At 36.8% G+C, this 24,106-nt stretch overlaps 1 protein-coding gene across 1 annotated transcript in view; it reads left to right on the forward strand.

The window, feature by feature from the left end:
• SLIT3 (slit guidance ligand 3) overlaps positions 1-24,106 on the forward strand; it is a 279,434-nt gene that overhangs the window by 162,468 nt on the left and 92,860 nt on the right. The window contains exons 5-6 of the mRNA XM_053465078.1: positions 3,502-3,573; positions 19,975-20,046. Coding sequence (XP_053321053.1) covers positions 3,502-3,573; positions 19,975-20,046 — 144 coding nt within the window. The remainder of the gene's footprint in view (positions 1-3,501; positions 3,574-19,974; positions 20,047-24,106) is intronic.

A 24,106-nucleotide genomic window follows, 5' to 3' on the forward strand; every position in this document is an offset into this window, starting at 1 on the left:
ATATATACCAATCCACACGTATACACCAATCCACTAATCCACACACATACCAATCCACACACATACCAATCCACACCTATATACCAATCCACACATATATACCAATCCACACGTATACCAATCCACACACATACCAATCCACACGTATACCAATCCACACACATATACCAATCCACACACATACCAATCCACACGTATACCAATCCACACACATATACCAATCCACACACATATACCAATCCACACACATATACCAATCCACACACATATACCAATCCACACGTATACCAATCCACACGTATACCAATCCACACATATATACACTAATCCACACATATATACTAATAAACACATATATACTAATCCACACATATATACCAAACCACACATATATACCAATCCACACATATATACACCAATCCACACATATATACACCAATCCACACATATATACACCAATCCACTCTCACTGAATGTTTTCCTACCTTTCCTCTTTTCTCCTTACAGCTCCTTTTCCTCCTCTTCGCTCCTCTTTTTCAGTCTTCTCTGTCTTCTTCCGGGTCACCGGGTCGGTGGGCGCGGCTTCAGTGTTGTGCGCCGGGATCTGACAGCAAACCCCGGCGCACAACAGCTGTTGTCGCGCAGATCACAAGGGACCGGTATCGGAGGTCTTTAACAGACCTCCGGCTCCCTTGAGTGATTTTAAGCCGGGTTGAACCCGGCTTAAAATCACTCAAGGGAACCGGAGGTCTGTTAAAGACCTCCGATACCGCTCCCTTGCGAGCCTGCTCCTCCAGCGGCGGACATTACTGTCCGTCTCTGGAGGAGTGCCGGGTGCCGCAAGTTGGCAGCCCCTGATGAGCGGCACCCGGTGCGGACCGCCCCCCGTTGCGCCCCCTGGAGTGTGGCGCCCTGCTCTAAGAGGCCGGGAAGCCCCCACCAGGGCCGGCCTTAGGGGTCTGCGGCCGCACAGGGTTTAAATTAAAACATCGGGGTTTTTTTTTTTCAACTTTATTTAACATCCTCCATGTTAAATAAAGTTAAAAAAAACTTTATTTAACAAGGAGGATGTTAAATAAAGTTAAAAAAAAAACCCGATGTTTTAATTTAAACCCTGTGCGGCCGCAGACCCGTAAGGCCGGCCTTGGTGGGGACTTCCCGGCCCCTTAGAGTGGCGGACCCGGTCGCAGTTGCGGCGGGCTTAAGGGGCAGGTGCCCCTTATGCCCTGCGTTACTGCGGCCGTAGGTAGGTTAGGGGCCTGGAGCTGCAGCTCCATCAGCCCCTAAAGTCAATGCGGCCCTGCCGTGGCCCGGCCCACCGGGCAAATGCCCGGTGTGCCCGATGGCCAGTCCGGGCCTGCTTCTAAGCATTCATACTAACACTGTAAAAGATAACCTATTACAAGCGAAAAGCTTGAATTGCAAAATAGAAATAATTTAGAACCGACATGACCGGCCGTCTTAAGCTATGTCTACATTTCAAGCCCCTAGTATAACGGGATCAATTTCCACCATTAATGAGATTTTGCGGAGGGTTTTTAATTTTGTTTAGTGCTTTTGCTTTGCTAAATGGGACTTTTGAACTTATCCTCCGTAAAGGATACGGTCTACGACTAAAATACAGAATATGTTAACATCTAAATGGTGTACCTGGTCACTCATCTACTTTTTATAAAAGCCATATGTTTCTTAAAAAAATGTACAGTAAGTGCTTTGTTATTTTTTTATCTGATCTTTGTAGTCTAAATTCAAAATATTTAATATTATATATATATATATAGATACCTGTGTATTACATTTAATATACTAAAGAAAATAAAACAGTATATATTTTTGTTAACCTAAAGTTAACCTAAAGTGGTGAGAGCACAAATACATTATATATCATTAGCAAATACAAAGAATCCTTCAGAATATAAAGGTTAAAAACTCAAGCGCTCTCTTTATAAACACATATATATTTAGACCACGAGGCCTGTTTTTCTTTTTTTACTAAAAGTGATCTATTGTTTATGTGACTAAATTAAAGAAGGAAGCATCCAGCCATTTACAGGAGCATGTTGAGACACCACTGACTTAATCTCAGTGGGTGAAATGCGTAACAACCAACCCATTTGTGTCAAGCATACTCCACGATTCTAAGCCACTTAGACAAATTGGACATGTCCAATTTCTTGGTATATGTTTTCTTAAATTACATGATTTAAAAAAAAAATGCTAAGTAAACTTTTCTCTCTCTTTTTTTTAATAAAGGGAAGATTAATGATGCCTGGAGCATAGAGCTCCGGTATAAAGAAGGGGGCAACATGACAATAAAGTCATTTTCATAATTGGGAAAGACTGCTACATGAAATAATGCTCAGAATCCTGAACTTTTGTCTTTGTAGAATCAGTAATGTCATTAAACCTGTCAGATCATCAGACTACTAGAGATATTTATGAAATCAATATACAGTGCTGGAGATTTATGGCTGAAGTGTTATGAGCCACAGGACATTGTCTCAATAGAAAGGAATATTAATAACATTTACAAGAAGCGTGTCAGGGAAAATAGATGGATTTTCTACAATTCCTGTTTTGCTCCGACACAATACATTTTTTGGAGGAAAAACGAAGTATAAACCAGTTTGTTAGTCTGTTTAACATCCTAGCAGTGATCCTCTTTTTTTATTTTAGTCATAAAAACTGTGAGTGGCAAAAAATAATTATTATTTTTATCGGCATAAAAAGAATTATAATCAAGCAAACCTGACGCTTGGTGCAACGCAATATTTTCATTCATTATAAAGGAAAAAGTTGGCAGAGCATTCATATCATCTCTAAAACTTACCTAGGACTGTAGTGAATTAAAGTTCTTGCCTTGGTAAGATAAAATATAAACTGAATGTTACTTTAAAATTGACTATTTTATGTATGCTCAGTAATTGATTAAAGGAGTATTATTATATATTATTTGTGAGGGAAGACAGGACTGCCCGTGACTGCATTTTCAAATGATTTTTCTAGAAAGCGAGTGGGAGCAGCATGTCTGTGTGTAATAAAATAAAAAGAACCTAAACATCATCCAACAACCCTAAAACACAATAACCAGAAATAGAAAACATTCCTGTGCTGTGATTAGTTACAGATGGCATCGGTTACTCCTCTAGTCTTGAAGCACATAGTAAAACTCTTGATAACTCATCAATCATTCTAGAATATCCTCTTTAAGTGACATAGAAGCCTATGTCTCTTGACGTTTATACAAGGACTCTCCTTAAGTGAAATTAAATATTTTAAAGGGTCATTAAACCATATATTAGTACAACATTAAATGGTTCTATATACTACAAATACATAAATACTAATATATATAATACTATTATTAAAAAATAGTTCAGTTGTTTCTAAGATTTTACATCACATATGTCAATACCAATATTTTTGTTGAGTGGGAAAATGGAAAAAAAATGATAAATGATGCAACTATATCTAATTATTTTGAATTCTATGCTTTTTCAGAGATCTCAGTGAAAACCAGATACAAGGACTACCCAGAAAGGCCTTCCGAGGAATAACTGATGTTAAGAATCTGTAAGTACCATTTCTCCACTCTGAATCATGAAATACCAGATGAAAGCCTTTAACATCGTGTTCACTGATGAGCTATTACTTCATGCTATTTCACACACACACAAAAAGATGTTTGCATGTGAAATGTCAATTTTAAATACCTATATAACATGCTAAAAAAAAAAAACCAAAAAAAAAACGGCATCTTAAAATGAAAAATGAAAATCAGAAACCAAAAATACCTGTGGGAGGAAGACAAGTGAATAATGATATTGCTATTATTGTGCAATATTTTAGTGATGAAGGCTGAACATATCTTAGCTTAGGTGACTGTTCATTAGTGAATTCATTATATTATACAAGGGAACCAGGTATTGGAGCAATATAAAAGTTATCAGTAGGTAAGTATAGCCTACATTTATCATGTTGGACAATTAAGTACTTATAGAATCTGTGAATTATTAAAACCAGTGAATTATCGCCAGGACTTGGCACCCCCTAGTAATGCTCTTTGCCACAATTTTCAGGTTTATAATTTACAAAAACAATTGACTGTGGAAATGCTGAATTTACCACAGTTAATACATTTTGCATCCTTATAATTTAAACCATGCAAAAGCTGTTTTTCAGTTTTATCAAATTTGCACTATAATATTGAAGCAAGCACCTATTTCGCTATGTTAGAAGTTTTTTCTTCTTCTTCTTTAAGTGCATATGAATCACTATATGATGAAGTTTATTACAAAAGCTAGTTCGTGCATAGCAAGGTCAAATTGCGAAAAAAATGGCTGCTCCCTGTATGATGATGTTGCTAATGTGTGTCATAAATTATAGCTGACTAAATCTCAAATAATGTTGGGAGCAAACAATACACACTAAATATTATTAATCTTATAATTTCATGACATCACACTTGAATACATTTAATTTGGTTAGATATAGATATTGTATTCTATTGGATAATTCATTTATTTAACATTACTTATATTCTAAAGTTAACAGTCATTAGGAAAAAAATGACTATTTTCTGTAGAACTCTACTCAAACGAGTTTACAGTCTGGAATCCTATGGATGGACTGTCCTTCCTAAATAGGGACACTTTTCTGAATACAACTACTAAGGGGAACCTTATTGTGCATGAGCCTGTATTGTTGGCTAGCTGTTGGGCAGAATTTACAATTTCCCCAATTCATATATATTAATGTTATGCCTCTTAGCACTACTAAAACATATTCTGTTCCAAGTAATAGAACCTGAACTATGGACTAGTTGGGGGCCACAAAATCCTTTGCCAGACATATTGGAACAGAAAAATATATATATTACATGGATGAGTACCTTCAGCAGCCATGCAGGGTGGCACAACTGCTCTGTTAATCTCCATAACTATAATCCCTTTCTGAATTATAAGGTTCTGCCCAGGGCATCTTGCAGAAATGAAATCTAGTCATCAGCTAAGCCTTTCAATACCTAATTATAATTTGTTCAGCTGCCTAAATAATGTTTGCTTGTTGTGGTTTTTAATCATTAATGCCAGAGAAGCAATTTAGGCAGAAAGTAAAGATGTCTGCACTGCTCAGAAAAAGAGTTCCAGTCTTGTATATACAGTAATTAGACTGAGTGTGAATTAAGTATTTAAGTAGTTAAGTCTTCAGTATTCTAAAAGTGCCCTGCCAGACTTCATAGCTCATATATAATACCCAATGCAAGTATTATGTGTACTTGTGTCGCTTTAAATTGATGCTGGGTTGGAGTATGTGTGTGTTATGAAAGGTTATTTCATCTTATGTTTAAATACAGAAAGCCGCAGAAGCCATCAATCATGACTTCTAGAGTGGGAGAAGTGGTCAGCAGGCAGCGTAGACTAGAATTGTGATCGATACCAATTTCTTTTTTTTCATTGTCTGCTTAATAGTACCGATTATTTCAGATGAGCTTTATATGTTTGTTTAACTTACAGCAAATATGGTCTTTCCAAAAATTATTCATCCAAGCTTTATTTTACCTTCAACATATTCAGAAAATGTTATATTTGCCCCAATGCTTTTAATTGCAAATATAGGGAAAACCCAGAAGTAGTTAAAAACAAACAAACAAGAAAAAAACATTATGTCTAGTTATTGAAAAGGGGTTTCTTGAATGGAAAACAAAAATAACAATGGAATAGTGATTTCACTTGATACTATTAATGTGGCATTTGTCTTAAATGATAGGTGTATAAGGATACAATGCCAGGATAGCACAACTGGTACCGCTGCTACTTCCACTTAAGAATTTTTATATTTTTTTTGCCTTGCCCTCCCTTTAGTTGGAAATGTATGCATGCAATGATGTCATTGTGCACTCTCTGGCAGTGTGTCCTTAGGGATCTATCAATACTTCAAGATAAAGTCATTTCACTGAGATTCTGATTCTCAGTCCATCAAAGCGAGTTTAATCTTCAGGGAACCTCTACGTATCATTTGTCTGCTTGGAAAACTGCTTATTGTCTTAAAAATTAAAAAAATGTCGAATCCATTTATTTGGCATCTTTAATAGCGAAAGAGAGACTTATGGTATATGCAAATGTCCTTTTAAGCTATCACTAGTGCTTAAACATGAGCTGCGTACAGTATATGCAAAATGGGCAAAGCTGGTCGAACAACAGAAATGTATGTATATCTTTAAATTATTAAGGTATATTGGGCTACACAAAATGATGCACACACACTAAAAATACCCTTCGCAACATTATATATATATTTCTGCCCTTGTTCAACAATTTATTATTAATATTATTCATTGTTTTTGACAATGCGTAAAGAGGAAGGTGCATACAATAACTATTTTCACTTACAGAAAAGCATAAGGAGGGTCTTGCTCACACACACTAAGAAACATTAAACTAAATGCATAATTCTTCCAATGTAAAATGCAAAAAAATCCATTAAATAGCAAAAAAATCCTTTAAGAATGCATGTTTGTCTTTTCAATTCTTATCTTGTTTTCTCAGTTATAAATATCTACACAATTACATAACTTCGTCAAGGCCAACCGCGCTTTACAACCAGCGCACAAAGGAAACGCAGGTCCGCACAAAAAGCTAAGCAAGGCCACACCTGGGTAACGCAAAGGTTTCCAGACGGCCGCCTTCTCTGGAAACATTGAGGGAATGATGGTCAAGGCCTTCTCCAATTCTTATAGAGCCCCTGGCAAACCTCTGTTGTTGGGCCCTAAACTTTATGTGGACAGAAAAATACATAAAACCTTGTTGTCTTATAAGACAATTGACATCAACTCATCCTTAGCAGACAGTGTAGCAAAATTAAATTAAATGTGATATTACAGAGTTGTATATGTTTGGTGCTTTCTTTTTCTAAATATTGTGTATACATGCAGTACAGTATGTATGTCTGTATACCAATTGCATTTTGCTAATCATATATATATGTCTATATTTATATAGTGTTCTTATTTTTAATTATTAAAATATATATAACAAAATATAATAATACATTCTGAAAAAAGTTACAACTACAATTATATTTCAGATTAGAATTCTTTGCTAAAGCGCCAGACAGTAAGTGGCGATAGAAGAAACCGCTAGACGAGTGGAGAAGGTAGAATCTACTCTTAGTTTTACTTGACTTTTTCTGAAGTTTCTCTGCCACCGATCACACCCTGACACACCAGGGATTACCAAGTCATCGAAATACAATCAGTAGGCAAACGGGCAGACGTGGATAGCCCTCTAAGAATGTTTAAACCCTGGGCAGCTGCCCATTTTGCCCCGCAGTAAAGACAGTCATGTTGACAGCCTTCAATGTCTAGCTTCCCTATAATTTATTTATAATTTGTGTTTATCTCCGTTTGTGTCCTGTTGTATGATATAGAATGTATATGTAATGTATAAGAAGTTAAGTACATTGCCTAAAAGCACCATACATATTCTGATTACATCCATAGCTTATGATTGAATTCTTAGCATGTGTGCCCATACTGAGTAGAAGTGTTGAAAGTCTTCTCAAGTATGCATCTGTTACTGTCAGGAGGCTTTTATCCTTGAAGAAATGGTGGTTGTTTTAATTACAATTTTAAATAGCCTCATAACCGTAGTGAACTTCAGAATTTACATCATTTTTATGACAGTCACTCTCTTCCCGGTTTATTGATTTTGTCATTTGCTTCATTACATTTAATGTAAACCTTTTTATAGAGAATTATCCTGCCTTTTTGCTGAACACAGAAAGGTCAGCACATGCACTATCTTGGCCCCAAAATCACAGCAATGTAAATTTAACTTAAGACTGGGCATAATGGAAGTACTAAATATTACTAACCATGTCTGTCTGGAAGAGGTTTCCATTTCGCTTGACTTTGGTTAAGCAGCTGTATGGAACAGTGCATTGTTACAAAATGCTTGAAATATAGCTGTTCTAAACCAAAAGAGAACATAAGTGTTCTTTGCACACAGAATTTTTACCAATTTTCCAGGTTACATAATGAAATTAATTATACTGTTCTGCATGTTGTTATCCTAGTTCTTCCAAAACCACATGTAAAGTATAATTATTCATATGAAACCCAAGCCAAATGATGTAACCTTTGTAAGTTCAAACAATAAAATGTGTGTGTATATATTTATATATATATATATATATATTTTTTTTATTATTTTATTTTTAAACTCAATATTATAAAGAGATATAATACCGAGTATTTTCCCTTATCAGTCTGTGCCATTTACATGTTACATTACTGTGCCTGTGTGTATTGAACTGTGGTGTATGCTGCCCTGGGCTCTAGGCTTACCTTAGAGACCCACGACAGCTGTACCTTAGGCCTCCTCAACAGCCCTTACAGTCTTGAGGTTGTGGTCTTTGCAATAGCCGCCACAGACCTGTCGGAAGCCCCCATCTCACTCTCCTTTTGTTGGGGAGCACCAGGATATGGCGTCATACAAAAAAAATTTAGAGGAGCAACTGCACAAACCCCCACTTCCGCACGGGTATGATTGGGCTGGGGACCCACCGGAGGAGCGTGTCCTGGTGCCGATTAAAGACAGGTCTGCATGTGATCTAGCTATGTTAATGATTATTAGTAAATCTGTCAATGAGTTCTCTTTTTTTTCTTATCAGAAAATGATTGTCCCTTTTGGATAGCGGTATACGTACGAGCGTTGCTTGAGTAATACATACAATAATAATAACAGTAATGTAAAATAATTGTTCCATATATTTACCAGATTCACTGGTCACACTTCTGCTTTAATTGTATTGCCATACAGTAAATATCAATGGAGCTACATGTCAGTAGACTTTAGTGGTAAGCAGGCAAACTTGCTAAAGCAGCTCAACACACAATAAAATTAGATATAGATTTCTTTCAGAGTGTGCCGTTCACGTAAGTGAATTTTAGAAGCAGGACAATACAAAATGCCAAGTTACTGCATGCCGGCCTCTATGGTGGCCAAATAATTCTCATATATCAATGTCACTTAACATCCTTTCCTTTTTACCATTTGAGCACCGAGGTGCAGCTAACAAAGCTAATGGGTGAATTTCCTCTATCATGAGTGATGCATTTTAATGAATAGGTTAATACACTTTAGTAAAACTAGGCCCAGCTCTTTCCAGGTGCAAGCCAGAGCCCGGCCCAGAAAGAACGTCTCCTTTCCTTCGATGTTTCACCTTGCTCTCTGAGCTGGGTCTAGGCTCTGGCTTAACCCTGGTATGGAAACATACGACTTAACTGCAGATAAGAAAAATGGATTTAGACCTAGATCTGCTCTGCCCTGATAGCTTTATACCTACCCTCACTGTATTAGCCTCTACCACGTCTGATGGGAGACGGTTCCACTTGCCTTCCACCTTCTCACAAAAGAAAAAAATCCTTACATTACAAAGCCTTGGACCTTCTGTATGTCTGTGGATTATAACAGAGCTGGGCAACTATTATAAAAATACATTCACAAATGCATCAATGAGAAGAAAACTGTCCAGAAGCTAGCATTCTCCATCCACTGACGTCATGCCACAACCTTCAACACCACAAACAGTCATTTGATAAATACAAAGCAAAGCAAGAATCCAGCGCATACCTAGAGAATACTGTTCAACAAACCTACCTAAGGCATAAATATTGGGGATTCCGTCACACTCTATGGCCATATATTGCTTAGCCTGCCACCATGTCAAAGTACCCCAATTGTGGCGAGTCATATTTAATTTTTCATGGCTATATTGTTTGTCAAGGAGCCGAATCAGTGGGACTGCGCTGCATTTTAACCTAAAAGAGTCTCAAGCAATGTAAAGCCTCCTCTGGACACCATTATTGAGGCATCTGTGTGGCAGGAGGGGCTGCTCAACCCTAAGGTTCGGTCAGAACCTGCAAATATACAGAGGGCATCCAGAGGAAAAAACCTTGTCTCCGTGTCTGTGTTTCTGATGACATATACATCACAAGTGTTGTGGGTATACGTCACATGACTAGCAAAAAAATAATAAATACCGTATTGGCCCGAATATAGGCCGCCCTTTTTTCCCCCACTTTAAGTCTTTAAAGTGGGGGTGCGGCCTATATTCGGGGTCTAGCGCCCGACGCCCGGGACATGCAGTCCCGGGCGCCGGGCAGGCAGCGGGGTTAGGATACAGATCCCCCGCAGCGGTGCAGGGGACCCGTATCCTACTCCCTGATACGCTCAGACAGCCTCCCCTGCCGGCACTTTCCACGGGGGGAGTACCGGCACGGGAGGTTGTCTAAGCGCATCGCACGGACGTTCACTGGCAGCGGCGATGCGCCGTTGCCGGTGAACATCCGCACGATGCATTTTAACCCCCCCCGACTTACCAGAGCAGACTCCCGGGTGTCTTGCAGGGCCGGCGGAAGACATCTACGCAATACGCGTATACAACTTCCGGTTCCGGCACTTCCGCTGAGTGCCGGCACCGGGAGTTGTATACACGATGTGCATAGATGTCCCCCTCCGGCCCCGTAAGACACCCGGGAGTCTGCTCTGGTAAATCGGGGGGGGGACAGAGTGGCAGCATATCGGGGGGGAGGACAGAGTGGCAGCATATCTCGGGGGGAGGGGGAGAGGACAGAGTGGCAGCATATCTCGGGGGGGACAGAGTGGCAGCATATCTCGGGGGGGGGGAGAGGACAGAGTGGCAGCATATCTCGGGGGGGGAGAGGACAGAGTGGCAGCATATCTCGGGGGGGAGAGGACAGAGTGGCAGCATGTTTTTTGGTGCTTTTTTAAAGAAAAAAACTTTTTCTTTAAAAAAGCACCAAACTTTTAGGGTGCGCCCTATATACGGGGGCGGCCTATATCCGAGCCAATACGGTATATATACTGTATATACGTGTATATGTATAAGGTACTTTGTCTATGTTTACATTTATAGTGTTGTAATACTGACAAATTTTTATCCCACTTGCATTATCTCTTCTAACCCTCCCGGAATTGTTCGATATTATTATTCTATATTAAATATCTACTTATATAAACACGCAATACAGTCACACATAAAATACATGATTTCATCGAAATGTGACTGTTACCTTATATTAACTGGATCTCCTTTTTTTTATTCCTTCGAGTAAAAAAATACAACTTGTATCATTTCTATTGTTTCTCTCTTGGGCCTAGAGCCCAGAAGAACAACAGATGGTTATCGGTCAAAAGTGTAACTAGGGAAACGAGGAAACCTGCCCAAATTGCTATGGAGACAGCCATATATCTGTTCTCTATTCTATTGCTTATTACATCAGCCAGCTCTGTCATAAAAAGGAACGCTGAAATCTATGCAGAGTAAGAGGAACTGGAAATATAATTAACAATGTTCACTAATGATGTAAGCAAGTCACATTGGTTCAAAGACTATAAGGAAAACAATATTGTTCCTGTCCATTATGATTTGTGGTCTGTTGATGTAAAAAGTGATAGGGTAATTATACAAAAAGGACAAATAAATTTTTTTTTGCTGTTTTCTGTCTTTTTTTCAACGACTGCAGTGCCACACTGTTATTTCTATGTAATAAATATATTGGAGTATAATTGATATATATAGGGGTGTCTTTTATTGCAAAGCTATAAAGTGGGTCTTAACCCCGCAAACAAAGACATATAAAGATGAAGGGGTTTTCTATATAAAAAACCCAATAGTGGTGTATAATGGTAAAAGGGTAATTGCCATAGCAACCAATGCAATGTTCCTTGCTCAACAGTCCTTGCACCAGCATTACTTTCAGGAGAGGACAAGTACTTTTTATCCTAGGGCACAAAGCCAGTGAAATAACCCAGTAATACAGCTGTGTAGGACATATTTTGGAGACATCATGTTCAAAGCACCCTTTTCAATTTGGTTTCACACATATCTTTCAAAATGGACAGCATAGAATGGGACCCAAAAATATTCCCTATATGTGGAAATGAAGACAGAACATAGTTTTCAAATTTAGAACCATCTATCAAAAAAAGCATCTATTACCATTATTTAGTGTCTCGTTTTCAGTTATTCTGCTTTTTTACTATCGAGCACATCTATCATTAATCCAAGTATAGTCGGACAGGGCTATTATTGTTGAAGTGAATGGGGCAAAATACTTAACCCCTTGGGTGCCAGGAGACCAGACAGATGTTTTTCCTCTTTAATGCATTACTTCACAAGATATCATGGTACAGATATAAAAGTGTAAGTTTCTCTTGTATTTCCTTGTATCTCCCAAACTAAAATCTTTTTTTTTCTGAAAATTACTCAGACAGAACATATTGCTGACCATCCATATATTCGTACCTATGAACTCTCAGGGTTTGACCGCGGGGGTTTTGCCGCAAATCTCAGGGACTTGGGGTAAAGATGCAGATTCTCAGGGCCACACAATATGGAACTGAATCGTATGTGCAACTCCCAAGTATTTGCTACCAATATGTTATGGTTGATACATAGGTGACCTAATTAAGTGCACCTTTAAATAATGACGAGTCAAAGTTTCCATGAGGACAAATATCAGAGCCATTTGATTAACATATTTGTTAAGTCTCTACATATATTGTATACACAGGCTATTAAAGGGTTAGTATTTCAAGAGTCTCAGGGTCAGCTCATGCAGAAACTTCCCAGTTGGACACATGTTCCATCCATGGTTGGCACTGAGAGGTTTAATATGTTGTAAATAGGTTTTAGAGCTAGGTTCAGGGATAATCTGGGATGGTACTGCCTCCCTTTAAATACATGTGCGGATATTTCCACAGATATCATGTGGGTGCAGCGTCTGTCCCGATGCCATGATGCTGTGGGGGTGAGCTTTGGAGGTAGACACCGGACAATGAAAAGCGGGACAGATGTAGAGCTAGGCAGGACAGCAGGATAGGCAAAATCAGGACTGTCCCGAGCAAAGCTGAACAGTTGGGAGCATGGCAGAGATGCTCATAGCTTTGTAGATAAGGCAAATAAAGATAAAGGTCATCTTAACTGTGCCAAATTCTGATGACTACACAACTTCTCTACTAGCTGCATTTTCATGATGGCCTAATTATTTAGAAATTGCAACAAATTATATCTGACATCCTAATAAAATGGGATAAAATGGAAGTCTACATAACCCTAGCAGTTCAGGACAAAATAACCCATTATCTACATTGAGTAATCATGGAAATACTAAGGTTCATTAGTTCAATTGTGGTCAATAATGATAGAGATTATATCGCGTAATGAAGACAGAAGGAAGAAATGATTTGAATACGGATATTTTGTATGCTGTGCCTGTCAGCTACACAGGAGTCATGTGCAATCTACATATATGTACAACCACATAAATTGGAAACCTTTAGTAAAGGGAGAGAGTACTTTTCAGAAAAAATATATAATATTGGGTTGGGCATAAACAAAAGAAATAAAAGAGAAACTTGTTTTTTTTTTTATTTGTACCATGATATCTTGTGAAGTGATGTGTTAAAAAGGAAAAATGATCATATATTTGCCTGCAAATAACCCTTTTGTTTTACTGAGATGTTTTGCTGTGCTGATTTCTTGTAAGTACAATATCATTAAATGGGTTTATTAAAGTGACATAGTATTATTAAGATCTGTATATTTGTTTTATGGGTTTCTAGCGCTGCGTTCTCTTTCCCGTCATACATATTTATACAATGGCCCTAACCCCAGGAGTTACCTGTTCAGAATACAAATACAAGTACTTGATGTAGAAAAAAAATACCATTAGTGGGAACCATTAGCAGTTAAAGGTCAGATAAAAGAGGACATTTTAAAGTAGATTCATTTTCTAGATTGTCTTTAAATATATTTGCCGTAGAAATGATTTCCATAAAATAATTTAGGGGCTCTTATGGAAACTGCCGCGCCATTACTTGCAGAGTAATTTGATTTAATGTCTCAATTGAATATGTACGATTGGACAAAACAAGTATCAGTGCTGTGCAAATCATTGAAACATTTAACGGCTGATTAAAAATCAGTATAATTGGCACGTATCCCGCCCAGGTTACAGAGAGATGGATAACCGTCTCATACATTTTCTCATGGCATCGCACATGGACACTCTTGTTTTAATTGGAAACCTGGATAGAAATGAATTGAAGGCGATATATTTATGTTATTTTTCCTTTCACTTCCTTTGGAACGGTGCTATATGCCACGTTATTATACCAAAAACATCCGTTTTCCCCTCTCAAGTCACTACAGAGAGACATAGTATGGTTCTGCTTTGATGGCAGCCCGAGCCCTAGTTTTACATTTTTTCGAAAAGCTATAACAGATCACTGTTTTTCTCTTCTGCTATTGCCCTTTTGCCAGGATTGATATCCGATTTATATTTTAGCCACGACAGAGGCATCTGGTCTCGTGGCCGGACTGGCCTGCAATATTTCACAAGACAGCACTCTTTAAATATGGTTTTCCCCGTACACCTTTAATCATGAGCCTTTCTGCAATAATAGCATTTCATTTTGTTTTGGGTTTACTAAGTTCTTATTTTAAAGTCTTTTTTTTAATATTTAGAGGCCCAATTTGATGACTGTAAAGACAAAACTTGGACAGATATTGCACACGTCTAAAGATTGCCAGTAAGGCACGGCTGGTCATGTTTGACTTTTCATAGCCTGAACTAGTAAAACAATAAAATCTATTAAAATGGAAGGTTTGGTGAATCTTAAAGGGTCATTGTGTGTTTTGCGGACACTTATGGCGTGAGATTTCCATTTTTTTTTTATTATTAAGACAAACACTTTAATCTTATCACGGTAACTCTGACAACGCTAATAAATCAGTGACTGGACCTGGCAGATCTTTCACAATTGCCATTTTCCACACACTTTTTGAAAGTTTGTGTTTCATTTGTATCCAAATCCCTCTTTTGTGACCGTGTGCGGTTATTGTTCAGTTGTAAATTACCCATCACAGGGGCTTTAGATCCCTGGATGGAGCCTCTTAGACAATGCTGTAGAAGGTAATTTAATCATAGATATGTCAAGAACTTCCCAACCATACATGGCAATCCTCTGGGGTTACAATAAAGACAAATTGTGACAATTCAATAAACCAAGACATAAAGCCAAGTCAAAGGAAAGTGAAAAGGGCTGCTTCAGACAAAGAGGAATCTGTTGTCCTATTTAAACTGCTGTCATTTGTAACCAGATTACAGAATATATGAAATGAAAACATTTTAAAACATTTACTTATTTTAACTACCTATTTTCAGCGAGTTTCATTGATATTTTTATTAAAATGTTTAAAGAAAATAAACCATATTTATATATTTATATATATATATATATTTATATATATATACACACACACCGGAGGTGGATTTGCATTATTTTGCACTAATAATTGTACTATTTGTTTTACGATGCATACTATTATTTTGGCGTTTCTACCACTGGAATAGTTTTCTTCTTATAACTCAAAATTATTATTATTAATGTATTATATATATATATATATATTCTTATAACTCAAAATTATTATTATTAATGTATTATATATATAATTCAGATGTTTCCATTTTGGGTAACATAGCTTCTTATACACAAGCACAAAACATGACCTCTATAAAGCTAGACCGTTACTTGTAAATGATCATGTGTATTTCTCATGGGTATGTATTATACACAATACTTTTTGTAATAGTGTTTGTAGCTCTTATCTCCCCAGCCCCTTTAAAACCAAGCTTATTATTCATAATAACGGTGTTTTTGACATAAACAGACATACACACACTGATGGCAATTGTGTGAAAACTTTTGCTTTGCAAAAACTATTTTTCCTCTTACAAATAATAAATAATCACTTACTAATAAATATAGCCCATTCCCTTTCTGTATAGAATCCAAGTTTTTTGTATTGGTGTTTTATTAAACAAAATATTAATATTTCGAATAGTGTAATTTTTTCATTGTATTTCACTTGGTTTGTATGTTTATATCAATGCTGTTGTGTGGCAACAGATGCATCCTTACCAAACTAGATGCATTTAAAGAAATTAAATAATAAAGAATTGAACTGATGTGAAAGGTCAGACTAGATTTTAAAAAACACACTCAGAAACCTTGAATGAGAAGGTTAATGCACAGGGCTGTTATTATATATATATATATATATATATAACAGCCCTGTGCATTAACCTTCTCATTCAATATATACGGTATATTATGTATATATATATATATATATATATATATATATATATATATATATCATCAATATTAATTATATATATAATAACTAAACTAAATACTAAAATAGCTTCTAAGATAAGTTTGATTAAACTTTTCCTTCAAAACTGGCATTTTTCAACAAGACATTTCATCTCCTGAATTGTACACTTAATGCATATTTGAAGAAGAAATATGAAATTTTTAAAGCTTGGTACAATATCATTTCATCTCTAAAAATAGGATTTTTTTTTTAACCACGTCAAGATATCACAGAGTAATCGAAAGAACTTTTACCCTCTAAGGGCTGAATGTATTTAATCGTTTTGGGGATAGTTTTCTATAAACATAAAAACAGACAAAATCATTTTCAGCCTGCATGCAATTTGGCAGCAGAAATCACTAGAAACCAGTGACAAGTGTCAACGGCAACTATAACTGATTTATTTTTATCTGTGATTAAATTATCTTCAACGGTGAGTGAAAGTTTAGCTTTCTTTATTAACACTTTCCATTATGGGCCACTAGTAAGCATTTTGTATAAATATGATTTAAATAATCATTTTAAATGTGAATTAATGAGTAAAATGTTATGGTTGGATTTCAACCGCCCCCCCCATACTCTTAACGGAATTTAACAGAATATTTCTCCCTTTTTTACAGTTAAGTGTATCTTTTACGTTATCTGTGATGTCTGCCACTTCGAGTTTTAATTCTTATTTTTGGAAATGTAGAAATATATGCATGGGAGATGAGTCAGTAGTGAAAATCCTCTCCCATAACACCCTCTATGTTATTGTTAATGGTTGCTATAATATTATAATTATTATTATATTTTTTATATAGCGCCAACAATTTACACAGCACTTCTTACAGTACATACATTCGATAACCAAGACGAAACTAGAAATGACAGACTAAGACAAAAACTGATATATTACGTTCTTGGCCCTGCTTGGAAGCTTACAATAACATTTCTTTGACATTTTATAGCAAGATAATTTCTCTAAAAAACAAAATTACAGGGTGATCATTCAAGTTACATCAAGATCCAACACTTTTGGTAGTTTGATTATAGACATTTGTGAGATTTGATCACTGCCCTGAGCTTTGATCAAAGGTGGACACAAGATTGTGTACAAATGATGCTTCATATAATGTTAAAGATCAAAGAGTTTGGCTGCCGGCTGTAAACTGCAATTCCTTTCTAGGTTTATTCCTTTTGTAATACTTGGCTTGTCTTCTAGATTGTATGTTCGCTTGAGCGTACCTGTATTACTTGTTATGCCCTGTTTACCTTTTGTACAGTGCTGTGGAATATGCTGGTGCTATATAAAACAATAAATAACAATAGTACGTTTTCGTGGAGAGACATGTAGCTTAGTAAGGTTAATAGACATAACGTAACCTCGCTTGAGCAGGGCCCTCCTCACCTGTTGTCTCTGTAAGTCAAATTGTTATGTTATATACTACTTGTTATGTCCTGTCTACCCATTGTACAGCGCTACGGAATTCGATGGCGCTATATAAAACAATAAATAATACCGTATCGGCCCGAATATAGGCCGCACTTTTTCCCCCCACTTTAAGTCTTTAAAGTGGGGGTGCGGCCTATATTCGGGGTCTAGCGCCTGACGCCCGGGACATGCAGTTCTGGGCGCCGGGCAGGCAGCGGGGTTAGGATACAGATCCCCCGCAGCGGTGCAGGGGACCTGCATCCTACTCTCTGATATGCTCAGACTCACTGTGTTAACCTCTATCATTTCTGCTGGGGAGCTCTTCCACTTATCTACCACCCTCCTGGTTCTAATATTTCTCCTCTTTGAAATAAGCATCCCTCTTGTACTTTGTCAATTAGAAATTGTGCAGCACAATGTTGTTTTTACTTCCTACAATAATGGATTTGGTTGCCAAGCTGATTATCCTACAAAATTGAACTCAGCTGCCAAGTGGCACTTATTCTTAACAAGTTCAAATGAATATGTGATATAAATTTGAACTGTACTGTAGAACTCAGATCAGTTTGGCAGTTTGTTTAATTGAAAATTAATAGATGTCAAGAATACAATACTATATTTGCGTGTAAATGAAAATAAAATACTGAAGTTAAATACATATGGATATTCCAAAAAAAACAAATTTACATCACCATGCTTAATTGAAGTTATGGATAACTATAGGCTGTCATTTAATGTCCATACCTTTTATGTTGATTTTTTTTTATTTTTTATGATCAATAATGTTATTATAATTATTATTATAATAATATTTTAAAATAACTCTTGAAGTTCATATATCACTAGACATACCACACTGCTTTAGCTATATATATATATATATATATATATATATATATACTGTATATTAAAATAAGGTTTTCTGTAAGATATTTTATTAGCTTACTATCAAACTACTGCTGCTGAAGCTATTGGTTGTTCACTTTGCATAGAAATCAGTCAATCAATTACTGTATTGATGTCAGGTAAGCCGGACGCTTTTGTTTCACGCTAATTAATTAAAGGGTTTAAAATTCAGCAAAATCTACAATACACACATCGCCAAGCAAGTTTTAAAGTATTAAAATAAAATTATTATTGTTATTGCTATTTTTATATTTAGTATCAGTAGTGCGTTACACATTACAGGGTGCGTGACAAAACAATATAACTGGATGAAGCAAACTGATACAAAGGGTAAATAAGACTCTAGTAACAAACTTACAGTCTAAAGGAGTAAGAATTAATGTATCCTCCATAGATTTTTATAGTACTATAAAGACAGTTGACGCAGAGGGGATGGAAGTTGCAACTCATTTCACCACCAGCACTTGAGGGGTTAAACGGCTATAGATTACATTAGGAGCTGATTCAATTTATTCATTAGCAATAGTGCTCTTCTAGCAATAACCTCTGCTTACAGGCCTTTCAGGAAAAAAAAAAAAAAAAAGCATGTAACGTGTACATGCGGTAATGAAATCATAACGTGCCCAGGAGAAATGTACATTTATGCAGTATTTTGTTTTATAATTCTATACATTTTAATAATATTTGTTGGTATTTTTCGTTTGCTAGGATACTAAGGTTTCTGACAGCTGCTTATGCTGTAGAATACTTCAGGAGAATGGCTTCCCAGATGGGACTAACAACAATGCATAGAAGATCTGAACCACCACAGACATTTGGTGCTTAGAATAATAAAAGACTATAAAATTAGATTAGTCGAGTCTAATTTGGTATTGGTCTATTCCCCAGACACCCATGCCGCTCTTGTGCATATAAAGCCTCGAAATTTACTACTGTGTCAGGACAGAGGACTGCAACTTCCAGTAAAAAGGGAGAAGAAAAAAAAAAGGGATTCTGGGAGGTCGCCGAGGGCAGAAGAGTGACCTCACATGATTTACAGGCCTTTAGCTTAATGAAATTGTTTTAGTGACATGATGGTAAAAGCTTGTAATGGATTGGATGCCCTAATGTAATGAAATTACTCCCTTCTGCCTTTAAAAAAAATGTGCAATTAATATTTACTGAGACCTGGCAGGCTTCTTCAGTGTGCTACACCGTGCAGCTCTCTCAGACAGTCAGAATGAACAGAGAGAGAGAGAGAGCGAGAGAGCAGTCTACAAGCAAAGCCTCCCCTCCTGGGTGACGAGCAAAAGACTGCAAAAGGGGGTGGAGGGACACCTTAGTGACAAGAAAGCCTGGACCCTGGTTCCCTTAGGCAGCTTTGTTACCCAGCCATCCTTTTGACTTTTCCTTCCTTTCTGCAGGCAACTGGACAACAACCAGATCAGCTGCATTGAAGATGGAGTCTTCCGAGCCCTCCGTGACTTGGAAATTCTGTGAGTTGACTTTGTAATTTCTTTTCTTATCTGTGTATGTATGTTTGTGTGTACACGCTTTCATGCTGCAGTGCTAGGGAAGAAAGAATGAAAGAAAGCATCCTCATTCCTTATCTCCTTTTTTCTTGTTTTGTTCTTCTTCCCTGCTGAAAGTGTTACAACCAGAGAAGTGAATTATCTCACCTCCCACAGAGGGGGGTTACTGCTAATGAAACCACAATGTAATATTTCTTTTTCTGATGCTATAAATGAGCCCTTTTAAAATGGCTTATTCGTGGGCTCGGTGATGGAGTTATCATCACATTCAACCGATAGAAAATGCCCCATTAAAAAAAAAATACACATTGCACTCAGATGACAGGGTCAAAATATCATGCGTTAATACACTCTCCGCCAAAAATGACCTTAACATTTCGTAGGATACCTGTTTTGTAGGATGCCGAACAAAAGCAAAGTGCCTGTCTGTGATTAACATTGTACAAGGGTTCTGGCAAGAAAGATTTATGTGTGCTCATGTAATTACCTAATTTCTATGCACATTGCCACTAAAGCAGCGTTTTGCTTGTAATATTGCATGAATTCCACGCTGGTGTGAAATGATCGTAAAGAGCATATTCTTATGATCTTCAATGAATCAGAGCGTAAAATGTATCTCACCCCCTTGGTAACTTCGCACAAAATGAATGTGAAATCTAATGCTGGGAAACTTTAGAGAGCCTATTATGATCTAAAATGAGATCTATCAGAGTACAATTGTTCTCATGGCAATTCGGGGGAATTTCAGTTTTCTGTAGTGTGGTGAGCATGTGCTGTGGAAAAAAAAAAGGCTACGAACTCTCAAGCAGTAATATTTAGTTGGCAAGGCCTTTGATTGGACACGTGAAAAAAAAGGTTACACAGAGGCCACCATGCCACGCATGTGCCACAGTGCCATGGCATGTCTGTTTACGCAAATAAACATTGCAATGTTGATTGCTTTCTTTCTTCCCATAGAACAATGAAAAATATCAAGTTCTTCTAACATCATTTGACAAAGGTCCAAAAACGTAACATGACTTTTACAACAGTAGTGTATTCTGTATTTAAAAAGATCTTGCACTAGAAACATATAATCAAAGATCAGCTTGTGGCCTTAACAGCCGTGAATATCTTATTGTATCACAAATTATCTAAATTATATCACAAATCTTTCTTTAAATGAAAATTATTTCTTAGTAGTAGAATATCGGGAAAATCACCCTTTTGCTGTCTTCTATGAATAAATCCGTAATGCACCAAGAGTTAATGCTGTCATGGCACCTATTAGAAAAAGTATCTTTGTGTCGTTCTTGCTTCCAGTGGCAGGTGGTGTTGTGTGTTAAAATATGTAGTGTATGAACGTGTCATATATGTGCGTTCTGCTATGGACCGAATGGACCATTTGTCAGAAGCAAATTGCTGATATTAGGCAATTGAGAGGAAGGTTCTACCGCAACTTTGCTTTTAATTAAAAATGCAGAGAACACTAGGGAGATTGGGTTGTTTTTCTAAGGGGGGGGAACTCAAATGAAAATAAATGCTTAACACATCTTTGCAGGGAAAAATCAATCCCCATTCTTAGAGATTTGAACGCAGGCATGTAGCCAATAATACAGTTGTATCTTTGGTGTAGGCATGTGGTAATAAGCGTATTGATCTGAAATGTTTGAACACTACACCATGTGTAGCTTTTGAAGTTGATAGATATGTTGTATTAAAATAAAGTTTGCTAGCAAATCTCTATATTAGTATACACCTCTGTAGGATTATCCAAATGAGCTACATTTTACAACATGCTAATTTTAGCTATTTATGCAAATAAGGGAGTCTGCACCATAGGCAAGTGTGATGGCACACATACTACGGAACCCCTCACGATGCTAAATCCTGATTCAATATGATGCATTTCAGCCCAGATTGATTGACACCGCAGGGGACTCTGCAGTTTGGGGGCCCCACTAACACAGATCTCCCCAAGTGGACGCGTAGGATCCTGGCCTGCTCTAGATATCGAGCGCCAAGATTTATTAGCTAGGTTGATCTTGTCCTTGGGCTTCTGATATGCAAGAAAAATCTCCACTAGGGGGCATGGTCTAAACTAATAGTCCCCGGGCGTAATCATAGTGTAGTGTCTATAGTTTTTAAAAAGCATTGAACAGCAAGGGACATCTTCATGCGGTGTGCTGTGCTTTTATTTATACATTATGTGTATATATATATATATATATATATATATATATTATGATTTAGACACTTAGACATAATGCAAAGTACAAACTGTCTATTTGTGTTGCTGGTTTCTTGTATTATCTTGTGGACCACATTGCGTTATCCAGAACACCTCTGAAGTACAAACATACGACGTATTGTGCTTTGGCCATATGCACTCACACAGATGTGACCAGTCTATTTAAATTATTCCCATATGTCTTTACAATGATCTGGCAGTGATGTAGTGTTAACACGTCATGGTCTAGGGGGCAAAGTACATAAACAATGAAAGATTGGCACTATGTCTAGATTATGAGTGTGCAAGTAATCCTGCTGCACTAAATGTCCCTAAAATAAATTAAAATATGGAGTTCTCCTTTGTTGCTACTTTTGGTAGGTGTTGACAGCACCTCGGCGTGAACTAGTGAAAGAAATAAGTGAACTCGATTCAGTAGATGTTTTACATGAATACTGCCCATCAGCATCTACATAAATTTAATAATACTTACCCTGGGCCCCTAATGTTAATTTTGTAGGGATTTAATGATGTCCACGCTTCTGGTGCTTTTCCAACTGGTGCACTTGGAATTTTAGTTAAGATCCATATGTACATACAAATTGATACCTTGACTAGTGATGGTCTTAAGGTCTTCTGAAAGAAGTTTTCCTTTTCACACGCTCACATGATTTAGTTGATGTCTTGTGATAAGAATGTTCTTTTTTTTAAAAAAATGTACTAAAATCATCCATAATGAGAAACAAATACACATTTACTGCATGTAATAAAGTAGGCCTCTTAGGTCTCCAGTGGCTGGAATTGAATCACAATCTTACCATAAACTGCAATGGGAAAAAATATCCAATAAAATATTGGACCAGATACATTAATTAAGATAATGATATTTATTGAGTTGTTGAATTCCTAACCACATTAAAAAAACTGTTTGCTAAGTAAATTTAATATTATTATTACTAAAAGTAGTGAAGAACAGCAATTGCGAAGTTAGGTTATAATCATTTTAAACTATGATAAAACAAGTTTAATATTTCTATTTTTTGAGCTTACAACCCCAGTATTACCTATTCCTATTCTCTTAATACCAGTCCTTCTTCATTTCTCCTTTTGTTTAAATGATTTGAAAACATACGGGTGCTATAGTAAAAAAAAAAAAGTAAATAAAGTGAGTTCTTGTGCAAGATTTATGATATATGATCTATTACAATTTTTTTTTTACATATCATTTATTTTCTCTTACTTCCCAAAGTTCCCCAGGGATCTGCTTCCTCCGACCTAACAAGTATCAATATTATGCCCAGCTTCCTCAATGCTTGATCCAATGCGCGCATTAAATCTATAACAAGTAATTAAACAGCAATGATCCCATAGATTGCAATTGAAAAAAGAGTTAAACACTGGTAATGCCTTTTTGTCAGTTAATGAATCTGGACCAGTATAACTTTATTTTTTGTCCTTGTAGTCAATTGGAGGATTGTCTTATTTATCGCCAGCATGGCTTTATTCATTGTGATGATTACAAAGGAACTTGTCTTACAATGAATTAAACATTTCCTGTTGTAGAGGACACGCAATTATATACTAAAAACATAGCTACATGAAATTTTTAAAAAAACCTCCAACATATAAATGTGTAATAATAACTAGCCCAACCTCAGTACAGTGCCAGGAGAAAATATGGTCTGGTCTGGCCGTCTTCTGTCTCCACCATCATACCTTCAATCTTCCATGCATTTATCGTGAGGCAAACCACAGATTATGGCCAATGACACTTTTGGTTCCTTTAGTGTGATTGAGGGAATTTGTTCTGTACTC

Source organism: Spea bombifrons, chromosome 4 (genome assembly GCF_027358695.1).
Source record: "Spea bombifrons isolate aSpeBom1 chromosome 4, aSpeBom1.2.pri, whole genome shotgun sequence".
NCBI classification, from domain to species: Eukaryota; Metazoa; Chordata; class Amphibia; order Anura; family Pelobatidae; genus Spea; species Spea bombifrons.